The sequence below is a fragment of the Miniopterus schreibersii genome (genome assembly GCF_964146895.1).
Source record: "Miniopterus schreibersii genome assembly, chromosome: 6".
Taxonomy (NCBI): Eukaryota; Metazoa; Chordata; class Mammalia; order Chiroptera; family Miniopteridae; genus Miniopterus; species Miniopterus schreibersii.
Window position 1 is genome coordinate 6,899,013 of NC_138107.1, and position 13,470 is coordinate 6,912,482.

The 13,470-nt window shown below is 44.1% G+C and overlaps 1 protein-coding gene across 6 annotated transcripts in view; it reads left to right on the forward strand.

The window, feature by feature from the left end:
* Nucleotides 1-13,470, forward strand: part of ANKS1A (ankyrin repeat and sterile alpha motif domain containing 1A) — a gene marked incomplete at its 5' end in the record, with an annotated part of 177,108 nt that overhangs the window by 62,669 nt on the left and 100,969 nt on the right. For 4 of the 6 annotated variants that reach the window (XM_081139616.1, XM_081139618.1, XM_081139615.1 and 1 more), the window contains 2 exons: nt 6,765-6,845; nt 8,507-8,663. In XM_081139616.1, coding sequence (XP_080995742.1) covers nt 6,765-6,845; nt 8,507-8,663 — 238 coding nt within the window. Of the gene's footprint in view, nt 1-6,764; nt 6,846-8,506; nt 8,664-10,437; nt 10,501-13,470 lie in introns of all 6 variants that reach the window. The other 2 variants (XM_081139619.1, XM_081139620.1) reach the window with 1 other exon arrangement.

Here is a 13,470-nt window from a genome sequence, read left to right on the forward strand (position 1 = left end):
TTGTGGTGAATAACAAATTGACCATCTAGTTTCCCACATCTCAGCTGTCAGCAGAAGGGCTTTTCTAAAACATGTATGCGATCAGTCCCTGCTCAACACTTGGCATTAGCATCCAGGACCCTGGGTGATGTGGCTCTGCCTGCCTCCCCATCCTTGCATTCACTGTTCGGTCACTTGCAGGTTCCAGCCATTTGCAGTTACTTGCAGTTGCCCCAGTTTGCTGGGACTACTTGGGGAACCTTGAATTTGGGTGGTTCCTCTTTGTTTCTTCTGCCTGGGTGATTCCTTCTGAGCTTTAAGGCTCAGCTCAAGTATCTCTTCTGCAAAGCCTCCCTTATTCCCATTTCCTCGTGAACTGCCCTTTGCATGCTTCCTTCTCAGAGTGTCACACAGTGTAGAGTCATCTGTTTGCTTGTCTGACTTCCCCACTCCACTCAGGGGTGGCGGCTGTGTAGCACCCTGGCATGTGGAAGGTAGTGCATGAACATGTGTTGAATTGAACTACACTGAGGTGTTGTTACTTATCTGTGTAAAGTAAGCAGTTCAGTAGCTGGGCCACCACATGAAGCAAGCTTACTGCCAGCGGAGGGCCGATCCCGGAATCTGATGGCACAGAGTAGTCACGGTGAAAGTGGGCTGGGCACTTAGGTTGCAACTTACAGTTCTTCTGTCTCTGTTTTTTGTACAAATGCAGTATTCTTGTGTATCCCATCAAGAGACTGTTGCCATTTTTCATGGATACAGCGTAGCAGATTTGGGTTGCAGCTTGGTGACAATTGAATGTTAGAAGTAGCAAACTGGTGGCCCTGTGCTAATTCCTGCATAGTACACCGCTCTTGGAAACATGAGGGATTCCCTCATAACTTAACGGGCTTAAGTTATGTCATACAGATGAGCAGCATAAAGAATTCACTGTAGTTCAAGGCAAATGTGATAAACGCCCACGCTGTGGGGAAGGTGCAGGATGTTGTGGAAAATCGGAGGAGGGTGCTGTCAGTATCGGCCAGTGCCGTCGGGGAAGGTGAGGCTTGGGGCGTTTGAGCCGGGCCACTTTCTGTGCCAGATAGAATAAGTGTCTCAGTGAATTTCCTACTGTTCTTGTCTGAATTCACAGAAACTTTAAGCAATTTTAACACCCAAATTTTTGCCTGAATTTTGCTAGGCCTGAAGAGTGGTATATAAATTCAAATATGGGTGTTGATGGACTTTTTCTTTTTATTTTTTTCATGAACTTTTATTTTTATTTATTTATTATCTTTATTGTTGAACATATTACAAATGCCTCCTTCCCCTCCATTGATCCCCCCCACCTTGAACATCCCCCCACCTTAACCACACTATTGACTGTGTCCATTGGTTATGCATATATGCATATAAGTTTTTAGGTTAATTTCTCCCCACCCACCCCTGCCTCCCCTCTGAGATTCGTCAGTCTCTTCCATGCTTCTATGTCCCTGGATCTGTTCTGTTCATTGGTTTATTTTGTTCATTAGATTCCATATGAGTAAGGTCATGTGACACATGTCTTTCTCTGATTGGCTTATTTCGCTTAGCATGATATTCTCCAGATTCCACCATGCTGTCTCAAAGGGTAAGGGATCTTTCTTTTTTCTAGCTGCATAGTATTCCATGGTGTAAATGTCTGAGAAAATGCATGATATGATTTCAGTCTTCTTGAACTTGTAGAGACAGACTTGTTTTGTGTCCTAATGTGTGATCTATCTTTGAGAATGTCCCATGTGCACTTGAGGAGAATGTATATTCTGCAGCTTTGGGGGGAAATGTTCTGTAAATGCCAGTGCAATCCATCTGATCTAGTGTGTCACTTAGAGTCCCTGTTTCCTTGTTGATTTTTTGTCTGGAAGATCTATCCAGTAAAGCCAGTTGGGTGTTAAAGTCCCCTACTGTGACTGTATTGTCGATCTCTCCTTAAAGTCCTCCAGAAGTTTTTTTTCAGCCTGTGTGAGTCATTCTGAGGTGGGATTCTTGTGGACGAATATATTTGGGCCATGTTTTCTTATCAATCACACCCATCTGACACCACACATAATTATTGCAGTATTACTGACTATATTTCCTGTGCTGTACTTTACATCCCCGTGACTGTTCTGTAACGACCAATTTGCAGTTCTTAATCTCTTCAGCTTTATTGCCCATCTCCCACCATCCCACCTCCCATCTGGCAGCCGTCAAAGTGTTCTCTATGAGTCCATTTCTGTTCTACGTGTTTGTTTGTTTTCTTAGATACAACTGTTGATAGATATGTATTTATTGCCCTTTTATTGTTCATATTTTTTATCTTTTCTTCCTCCCGTCTTCCTCTCCCCCGCTCCCTGCTGCTGCTGCCGTATGGCCTGTTCTCACTCATCAGCTCCTCCAGATCCAGCATGCTGCCTGCCATGAATCAACCTATAGTCAGCTTTTAAATGAATGGAGAGAGGTGTTTGAGGTGGATTCCAAAGCCGCAGCGTCCCATCAGTCATGTTCTTCCCTACCCCAGTCTTTAGATGCCATCTCAAACGTAGGTGCTTCAACATCACGCCTGTGCACTTGGGGCTCTGCGACACATCTTAGGCCCCTCAACCCAAATGCTATTAAACTGGCTCAAGCTAGAGTGGTCCTAGTTTCCACGAGCCATTCAAGTCCTGTGGAGCCTATCACAGTAGAATTTCCAGATGCAGAGAGAGTGGTTTGAAGGGCTGGTAACTTTTCCCAGGTCACAAACAACAAGCGGCAGAGGCAGGTTCTGAAGTGCGGTCGGCTGACTGCAGAGCCTCAGCTCCTAACCGAGATCTAAGGTTTCTACCTGCAGGTTGCTGGGACTGACTGCTCTGCGTCCCGTCGAGATTGGCGTGAGGGTTTGTTGCACAAGTGAGGGCAGCCATTGCCTTTCCGCACAATCTGTCTAGGCTAGCCTTTGTTTAGGAATCTCCTGGACCATTGTTTGTTTGTGTTTTTTCTTTTTCTGGTTCTCTTGGCACATTGTATTTCCTTTCTGTTTGTTGGTGAGCAGCCCTTTGGTAGTTACTGTTTTAGAGAAACCTGATAGGATAGCTGTGATCGGGAGGAAGACCTAGATTGTAAATAGCTCTTTTCTTGTGCTGCCAAGAAGGAAGAAACTTGGGCGGAGGGGATGTTACTGCCTTCTTGTCTGAAGCTGAAATTCCAAGCAGAGAGATTACACTTCTCCATTTTCACTTAGGTCTTATTTAATAATTCCCTATTCCCCTAATATCTGGATGGGTATTTAGAGGAAATGCTAGTTAGAGAAAATGTGGGGAGAGGCCTTACTGGTTGGAAATATTGCAACTTTATGCAGGAAAAGTTCTTATCTTTCTTCCTGTCTTTTCTCATGGTTTTGAAGTAGTTTTAGTGCTGGTTTGGGGTGTCCAGACCTAATCACCTCTAAACCAGAGACATGGAGGTACAAGTTAGGAAGTGACGGAGGGCTTACTCAGTCCTGCCTTTTCGTTAAAAGCAAGGGCAGTTTAAATCTTAGTTTTAAGGTTACTTTGGGGCCTGGACAGAGATGGCTGAAGATAGCAGATCCTTGATGGAGTAGCAGTTGCTGACAGATGTGCGCTCCCACCTGCTTTAAGTCGTGTTGGCATTTCCTCCTTGCCAAGTTCTGTTGGTTTTTCCGGCTGTCTCACTACTGCGTTATGTTCAGCCTTGTGTGGCTGTGTACTCACTTCATCTCACCCCCTACACACTAAGGCTTGGCTCAAAAAGTCCTTGCTTGGCCACATGCCAGGAGCTCCATGAATGGGAATAATGGGAGATTTGGATCTGCCACTGATGTGGCTTGTGATTTGGTGCAAGCCATTTTTTTTTGGATTTTAGTGTCACCTATTTTAGAATAGAATGATGACCTTTTGTCCTGTGGGCAACTTTAAAAAAGATATGAAAACTGTACCTCCTAGATGCTCCAGATTCGTTCCACTGCATCATTCATCATTGTCAGGCTCGGGTGTGCAGTTTTTGTTTTAGAACATGAGATCATCGTGTGGCGTGACAAAGTGTGCATCGCTGAAAGTGTGCGTTATAGCTCTTCGTTTGGAAGGTGCTATAGGAATCAAACTCAGCGGAGCGCGGGGATACCAGGATGTACCTCATGCTCCTGATGTTGTTGCCAGCATCCTTAATTGACAGTGAACAAATAAACCAGCTATCAGATGGCAGCACACACATCCTCCCTTTTCCCTGAAAATTTATCTTAAGATTTTAGGCTTAATACCTACAGGCTTATTGCAGTAGTGGCCCTTGACTCACATACACAGCCATTTATTATTAGCATTTCTATTTTTTGTCTTCTTTTCCCTATGTATAGCTTCTTTCTCCTCTCTCTTTTAAAAAATATTATAAAAATACAACATGATTGCATTTTGATTGTAAATATTTGAAACTGTGGTAGAATGCGGAGCAGTGCGTGAATGAATGTTCCTCTTTCCCATTCTGCAACAACCCAACACACGTTTCCCCAGGGTAAGCAACGCTGGACAAGACTTCCCATCACCTTCCACAGGGTGTGTGTGCACGCGCGCGCACACACACACACACACACACACACACACACAGCGGGGCCCATATTCTTGTATTGTACACTGACTTCTGCTTTTCACGTGCTCATAACAAAGTATGTCTTGGGGAATCTTTCCATGTCGGTTCCAACTCATTTTCTTTTGTTTCCTTTCCTTTATTGTCATTGTTGCTGGTGGTTATATAATCATTCATTTGATGAGTGTACCTGATATTTAACTGCTCACCTATTGATGGACGTTAAGTTTTTGGTTTCTGTTCTTACATGGAAGCAGCCCTGTACAAGAATGGGGCGTCGCGCACATGTGCAAGCGTTTCCGTTGGATAGTTGCCTGGAAGTGGAAATGCTGGCGCAAAGTGAATGCCTATTTTTGGTATTGGTGGATGCTGCCAAATTGTCTTCCCACAGGAATTCACCAATTTAAACTCATACCAGTGGTGTTTAAGAGGGCTTGTTTCCCTGATCTTTATTAACACTTTACAGTGTCATTCTCATTTTTGTCAGTCTGGTAGATGAAAAACGGTATGTGATTATTTTAATTTGCACTCTTCTGGGTTGTGTCTCTGTAGATCCATGTCTGTCTGTCTGTCCGTCCATCTGTCCATCTATCTATCTATGGTGTAGGGTGAGAATTATTTCTGTCACTTGATGGAACTTTAGACAGGAGGTTGAGTAAACTTCTGCACTCAATTCACTATCCTGAGAAGTTTTGCTCATATATTCTTTCTCTACAGTGTTTACAGTTTTGTTTCTTTTTTTCTCCTTAACATATTGTAATCTCTGTTCTGTCTTATTACATAGCACTGTAACTGGTATATGAAATTCTACTATGTATCTGTGCCTTAGTTATCAAATCATTTCTCTGTTGATAGACTTTTGGGCTATTTCCAAAATTTTGTTGTCATAAATAACACTGCATCCAACATCTGAGCATAAAGGCTCTATGCCCAGATGGCTTTACTGGTGATTATTTATAATTTTAGTGCTCTATGTCATTTATTCCTGAATATAGAAATGGGTAGGTACCTACCCAGATGATTGTGACCAAAACCTAACACTAATACCATCCAAAAGCAATAGCACAAAAAGCAAAAACTTTAGACCAGCCTCACTTATGAATATAGATGTGAAAACTAAATAAAACACTCTCGAGTAGAATTCACTGACATGGCTATCATGGAGAATGGCCAGATAAGGTTTTTGGTTTATTCCAGGAATGAAAGAATCGTTCAGTATAAGAAACCTATTGATAACATATTAGTTGGTTAAATGTGAAAAACTGATTATCTCCATAGATGCAGAAAGTGCATTTTAATTAACTATTTTTAATAACACTTTAAATAGGAAAAAAATAAGATACTTCTTTTACATGTTACAGAGTCTCTATCTCAAACCAACTTCCAAAAACATTAGAGGCATTCTCATTAAAAGCAAGGCCAAATAGAGTCAACAATTAAAAAAAAAAAAAAAAAAAAAAAGCAAACAAGGCCAAGGCCAAAACAAGGCTGCCCTCTGCTACTTACAGGCTTTTAGAAGCTCTGGCCAGTGCAATAAGAGGTGAAACAGAAATGAAAATTAAGGCTTTGAGGATTAAATAAGATGACATTTCAACCTTGCTAGCTAGCATAGTATTCAAATAAGGCACTGAAATTGTAGGTTCTGTTGTTACTTTTTTTATTACCAATAAGACCTATTCACAAAGGAAAGACCGAACTGCCTCTTGCATCTTAAGGCATGCATCCTTGTGCTTTTACAAATGTGGATTCTTTGATCTTGGTCCTGGTGGTTGAGTTGTTCTGGTCTGTGTGGAGGTCTCTCTCAAGCCTTCAGGTACCAGCATAGAGACTGGTGTTCAGTACCTGTGACTGGTTGAGTGCTTTGGTTCAGGGATACTTCTGATGACCTGTCAGTGAGCTGTTCTTACGATCCTGGGAGTATTCAGAGGCACCAGTCCCAGACGGAGCGGTTTGTGAAGTCACAGATGAGAAGGGTGCAGAGGAACCGGCTCTTAAATGATGACCCTGTTGTCCTGACGCTTGACTCCTTGCTCAGCACCCACTGTGTGCTCCCGGCTGCTGCGCATTTCTGTGGTAAACGGCTGCTGTCCTTTATCGGGAGTCATGGCGAAGTGACCAGTTTGATTAAATGTCACACAGAATTCTTTCCCAGGCAGCTAGCTGTCTTCAAATTTGGTTTGTGACTTCAGTCTCTTTTTTCTCTGCAGCATCTGGAGAGGGCCCAATGTGAACTGTGTCGACAGCACTGGGTACACCCCTCTGCACCATGCTGCTCTCAACGGCCACAAGTGAGTACTGACCTGCGTGTCCTGCCCCCTCAGGCCCAGGCCTTCCTCCGACCTTTGGGTTCCTGTAAAGGATTGCGGAGCGGTATCCAGAATTCCCAAGTCTCTCTTTGTAACAACTGAAACATCCTTCCCCACTCTACCCCTTAAAAAACTGAACCAAAGGTTGAGTTTTCCTTTTCTCCTGTGTCCTTTCCCCCCTGAAATGTGTGGTGCCACACAGTCATCTGAATGTGAAGGTCATCTTTGGGGCAGCAGGGCACAAAGGGGCTGGATCATCTGTTAGGTAGCAGGCCCTCTGTACGCTGAAAATTGATGGAATGGCCCTGAGAACCTTTCCTTCTGTTAAAATAGTTATTTCCTTTGTCCTTCAGCTTGCCATTTTTCCTCATAAAATTAGCCTAATAGACAACGGGAACCACTTTTAAGGAAAGAAATACATGAAAAATAAGGCCTGTTTAATTCTCTTACACGTAGAGACGTTATTGGAATTGGGTGGGCTGTGGGGAGAGTGTCTGGGAGGTGTGTTTGGGGGTGTAGGAGAAGAAGGCATAGGTCTGAGCGATCGGCAGCTGAGATTGGGTGCTGCCAGTCAGGTAAGGGAGACCGGGCTCCGCCAGGGCAGGCGCTGGGGCTGCAGGGAGTGGATCCTCCGGGAGGCGGGAGAATGGAAACCCACTGCACTGGAATGGGGAGACATTGCGTGCTGCACCGTGTGAGATTAGCAGTAGAAGCTTAGTTTTTATGAGGAGGGATTATTGGAACCATTTTAGATTTTTCTGAGGAAGGAACAGGGCTAAACCTTGTGGTTTTCTGTGTCACTTGTGCAATATTTGGCCCAGCCCATTTGACTCTGATGTGCCAAAGAGACAATGATTGTTACCTTCTACATTGAACTTTTCTGAAATATATTGAACATGATCATTATGTCCTTTCTGTGCCATTTTAGACACAGCTAACAAGAAATATGTAGAGACCCTGCCCCCTTAAATAGTGGGGTAACCTGAATTAAAGTGAATCTTGAACTTAAAAGACTAGCTTGTTAGCCAAATTGATCTCCAGATGCTGTTTTTATTTACAGTGTGGATTTTCTTCGACCTCATGTGCATGGGGATAATTATACATTTGTATCTGCTTAATTAGTGGTGTCACCAAGAAGAAAGCCAAGTCCTCCTTCCTGGATGTATCAAATGATGCCATATGCATCTGGCTTATGTTTGCTAGCAGCTTTAATTCTGCTTGGTCCGTCCACTTCAGCTCCGCATCACTGAATGGTCTGAATAATGTGGTGAATGATGATATTTGTTTTGCACGACGTTTATGTAAATTCTATCCCTGAATGCTGTTTAAACATCACAAACAGGAAGCGTTGCAAGGCTTAGACAAGGGGACCAGACATTTTCAAAGTAATAGAAAATGGATGGATTACCTAGAAAGCCTAAACAGGGAGGTGAAGAGCCAGTGTTGTGTGACATAACGTGGTTCAGCTGCATGTCAGCAACTGTAGCAGTAGCTCCTGGAACACAAGGAAGAGGCTGGGTGATGAGCTCAGGTGGACATGGGAGCCAAATGAGGTAATAGCTGGGAAAGCGCTTTGTGTAAAGAGCTATTTGTAGGAAAGACTTCTGAGTTCTGCAAACTCATGATTGATTTTTTCCTTCCAGGGATGTGGTCGAGGTTCTTCTGAGGAATGATGCGCTGACCAATGTGGCTGATTCCAAAGGCTGCTACCCTCTGCACTTGGCAGCCTGGAAAGGAGACGCCCAGATCGTGCGGTTGCTTATCCACCAAGGGCCCTCACACACCAGAGTCAACGAACAGGTCGGAAGGAAGGGAAGCTTTCTTCCATTCAGCTACAGCCAAGGCCTTGGCAACCCCATCGCACTCTTGGTCCCGTGGCTCAGATCACGGGAAGTGGCTCTTCTCTGCCTCTCCAGCACCTCTCCTCCTAGTGCATCAGGGAGATTTTATTCCATGAGTTACATTTTATATGCATTTGAATCACGCAGGCATGGAATAATACTATAAGAAAAATATAAATACTAACCTTATGCAAAATTTGAAACAATGCAACTTCTGCAAAATTGCTTAGAGTCTATTTCAAGCTGGCAGGCTTAATTAATTGCACATTGTGCTTATGCCGTCGACATGGCATTGTGACTTCAGCTGGCAGAGGGATCCTCCGGTGTGTGTCAGTGCTGTGTGCACTATGCTGCTGTTCTACACACACTGGAACTCACAGAAGTGGAAGGACCAGAGCCTGAGATGAAAGTGAGCTCCCAAAAAGAGAGTGGAGGTCAGCAGAATGCAGCTCACTTCCATGGGTCCTCTATAATGTTAACCTAAGGGTGGCCATGCTTTCACAGTACAGAGATACTTCTTAGAAGATAAAAAGGCAGCATTTGAGTAAAAATAACCTCACAGTGGCCATGGCCTTAGGCACTCCTCTCCTTTACATTTATTGCTTTGGAAAAGTTATACTTGAATTATGTGTGTTCTAGACATGCCTCTTATAAAATACCCCTAGAGCTTGAATCTGAGAGGAGATGGGCTTTCCCTACATGACGAGCCATTCTCCTGTCTCCTCTCTGCTCAGAACTGAAGTAGATACTTTCTTGGTGCTTGAATGAGAGATGCTGCTCTTTCTCACTGAGTGTAGGATTATTTTCCTAATGACTTTGCTGAGAGGAGATTGTTAAATTACCTATATAATTAAAATAGAGTTAGTCCTCAAAAAATAGGAGGTGACTCTTGCAGAGCCACGTGTCAGCAAGTTCATGCACATTCTCCATGAGTTGTTAGGGCATGACTGATTCAGAGGGGGCAGCTTCACTCCGGGGTGCGAGAGTATGAACCAGGGCTCCCAAATGTCCCGATTTAGAGATTGTGTGTGTACAGCTGTCAGTCAGCCTCCCTTCCCCCTACTGGGCTGCACTTTTTTGGTTGGTGAGCAACAGACATTTAAGATCATCCATGTCTTTAAGATGTTTGTTTTATAACATTAGGAATGAAAATGGTCTCTTTAGTATCTAAATGCGGTTTACTCCTCCTGGCTAAGGTGATTGTAATTTCTCTTATCTGGAGGAAATTTATAAGGAAGTTTGCTTTTAAGTAATACTTTTCAGTGTTGAAAAAACTAGTCACCCATTAAAGTCCTTATTTAGGAAACTTTCATTAACCATTTCTAATCCTCTTTGCTCACTTTTGCCTTGGAGCACAGCTGCTTGGACTTTGGAGCCACCTGAGTGTGCTGGCTTCTCCTGCTCACAGCTGCTTCCCACCTGGAGTAGCCATCGATAGGTGGGACACCAGCCAGTGCTTTGAGTACCTAGCAGGCAGGTGGGTGGGGCAGGCGCTGAAGGATCTAGTTCCAAGTACCACAGTGATTTATTTAACAGCCATCACTGTGGTTTCAGTTGGATGCTTGGATAAGAGGGGGTGATGAGTGTCAGGTCCTGGAGACCGTCTTCCCCATTTACTTCCCTTCGAGGCAGATCCCGGTCATTCCAGTGTTGGGCCCCTCGGGGCTGTGCAGTTGCTTTGATATATTTCATCCATTTTATCATCATATTCTCTTTTCCTCTCCTTTTTGTAGAATGCTCTTGAGATCAAAGAACTCAAAAAGTACGGCCCCTTTGACCCTTATATCAATGCCAAGGTGTGTACTTTGCTGTCAGGGTTTCTCTGCATCATTTCTCCAAGCTGCACTTTCTCTTGGTCCTTTCTGGCTCCCCCTCTGTGCACTCGGGCTCCCCCTCATCACCCTGACTGTGTCTGCTTCAGCCGTCTGCCTTTGACCTGTCCGGGACTGGGAAATGCAGCCTCAGTGGCTTTGGTTTGCTTTTAAAATCCGTACTAATGCTGGAAGGCTTGGTGTTTTTCCCGGAGTATCTGAAAAGCTGAGAAGTGGCAGAAATGTGGAAAAGATGGGGCCATATTATATGCATAACTTTTGTGATTTCTGAAGTCATTTAAATTCAACAAAGAAAAACGACGTTAAAAGATGTCAAACAGATTAACCTACTTTTAAAGAAGCACAGGAAAACTGATTAAGTTTTACTTCCTGGATTAAAAAAAATTGTTTTTCGTCTGCATTCTGTGTTTCTACTGAAATGGAATCTGGTTTTCGGGAGCTCGTGGTAGGGGGATGGAGATGTGGGAGAAGGGGGTTGGTGACGTCAAAGCTGTGGCTCGGGGGTCCCCCTCTCAGCTCCTGCCTGGGACTTTAAAGCTGTGATCCCTCTCCCCAGCTGGTAGCTTCTCTCTCTGCCTGGTCACTCTTGGCCTTGGGAGAGCTCTGAAACAGGACATGAAGTTGCAGGGCCAAGCAGGACACTTGTGTCATCTCCTTCCCCGTGAGGCTGGGACCAGCCCAGCTGGCCTCGCTGCCCGTGGCCTTCACCACATCGGTGGCAGAGCACTGTTGGGTGGTGGCCATAGCCTCTTTCCTCAGCGCCCTCGCCTGCTGTCTCTGATCTGAGTTTTCATTCAGGTGAGGTTTGCTGTTTGGCAACAATCTGGCGTTTGGTTGAGTCACTGCACCTCTCACATTAGCTGCCTTTCTCTTGCTCTGAATGCGCAGCACAGGGAAGGAAATGTAAGGTGCTTCTGCAGATGCTTGTGCTTTTCCCTGAGAAATTCTGACTTGGCAAATACAGCCTCCTGTGGGCCGGCCTGGAGGTTTCTTCAGCTGTTGGGCCTTGATGGTGGGAAGCAGTTTGATCTGGGGTAGTGGCGCACACGAGCTTTGTTTTGGGCCACTCTAAATTCCCTCTTCTGATCCTCAAAATAGAAAATACTCTGTCTTTGTTTTCTTCTGGTTTTTGTTTTGTTTTGTTTTTTAAAGTGGTATGGTAGAGTGGAGAACTGTCAGGTAGGCCAGGCCTTAGTTTGAATTCTCTGCTATCACTTACTTGATTTTGTTGACGTGAACAAGTTACTTACTTTCTCTGAGCCTCAGTTTCCTCTTCTGTAAAATAGGGTATTCCATCTACTTTGCTGGGTTGTTTTGGAGTTTAAGTAAGATAATGTACGTAAAGTAAAAATATCTGGTCACTAGTAATATTCGAGATCCCAATTTTAAAGGAATATATAATGCGGTATTTCTGAAATGGCATTTTGGAATCTGTTCCTTGTTTACTAGTAGGTTTTGTTTGGGGGAGTCACTTTGAACTGGTTTCCCCTTCAGTGATTCTTGGTTGGTTTAGTTGGCTTATGAAGCTGATTAAAGGGTAAGACTGGTTTTGTTTGTTTGTTTCTCACCCAAGGATATTTTTTCCACTGCTTTTCAGAGAGAATGGAAGGGAGAGACAGAGAAGCATCGATGTGAGAGAGACACACTGATTGGTCGCCTCCCGCACTCGCCCTGACCGGGGACAGGGATCGAGCCTGCAACCGAGGCACGTGCCCTTAGCCAGAATCGAACCCGGGACCCTTCAGTCCGCAGGCCGACGCTGTAACCACTGAACCAAACTGGCTAGGGCAAGACTGGTTTTGAAAGCACATTTTCCTATCCCTTGATTTTGCACACATAAAAGAAAATAGTCTAAATGGAATAAGAACATACTTCTCTGTTTGGAAAGACTGCCCTTTGCCTCCCCCTTTCTCAACTCTCCCTCCCCCCCGACCCCAGGGCAACTGACGCAAAGGCCTAAGGGATAAAGCTGTTTGGGTGCTAAGAATACAAACTCAGCTTGGGCTGATTTGACTGTGACACCCCTAGGTTTTGTCCTGACCCCATGGATTTTTATTGATCTGGCTGTGTCTAGGAATTGCTTAGCTAAAGGACTTTTGCTGCTAAGTCATATCAGGCACCTTTGGGAATGAAGAAATCTCAGGTGCCCTTCTGGGGAGCAGATGTAGTTTTCATGAGCTTTGTCTTCCTCCTGGACATACGGAGCCTTCCCTTTTTCATAAGTCAGCATAAGCCAGTCCAAGTGTAAATCGTCCTTAGCTAAGAGGGAACCATTGCAATTGTTTTCTCTTTTACAGTAATTTTAACTTACTCTGAATATCATAAGATGAGCAACAGTCAAATCAGTTTTGGGGTAGATCTGTTTTCTGTACACTTAAAAATAGCTTAATCTCAGAGCTTGAAGAGACCTAGAACTTGTATAGACCAGCTGTCCCCATGTGCTGTCCAGCTTGTCTGGCTGCATCGGAATCACCTAGCAAGCTTTAGTAAACTTTATTTTGAAAAAATTTCCACCTTACAGAAGTTGCAAGAATAATGCAGTGAACTACACTGTGCTCTCCTAGATTAACCAATTGTTAGCATTTGTCACACTGGCCCCCCTCCCCATATTGTCACTGTCATTGTGGTTAATGATGAAGGATTTGAAATTACGTCGCCAACATCAGCACCTTTGGCTCCAGATACTTGCGCATGTATCTCCTAAGACTCACTCGTATAACCACAATGCAGCGATCAAAATTCAACATGGATATAATATTGTTACTCAATATGGAATCCATGTTCAAATTTCATTAATCGGCTCAATAATGTCCTTTAGAGCAATTTTTTTTCCTGGTCCAGGATCCAACCCAGGATCATTCCCAGAACAGCTCCTCAGACTTTCTCTGCCTTTGACGACACTGACATTTTTGAGGAATATAGGCCCATTTTGTT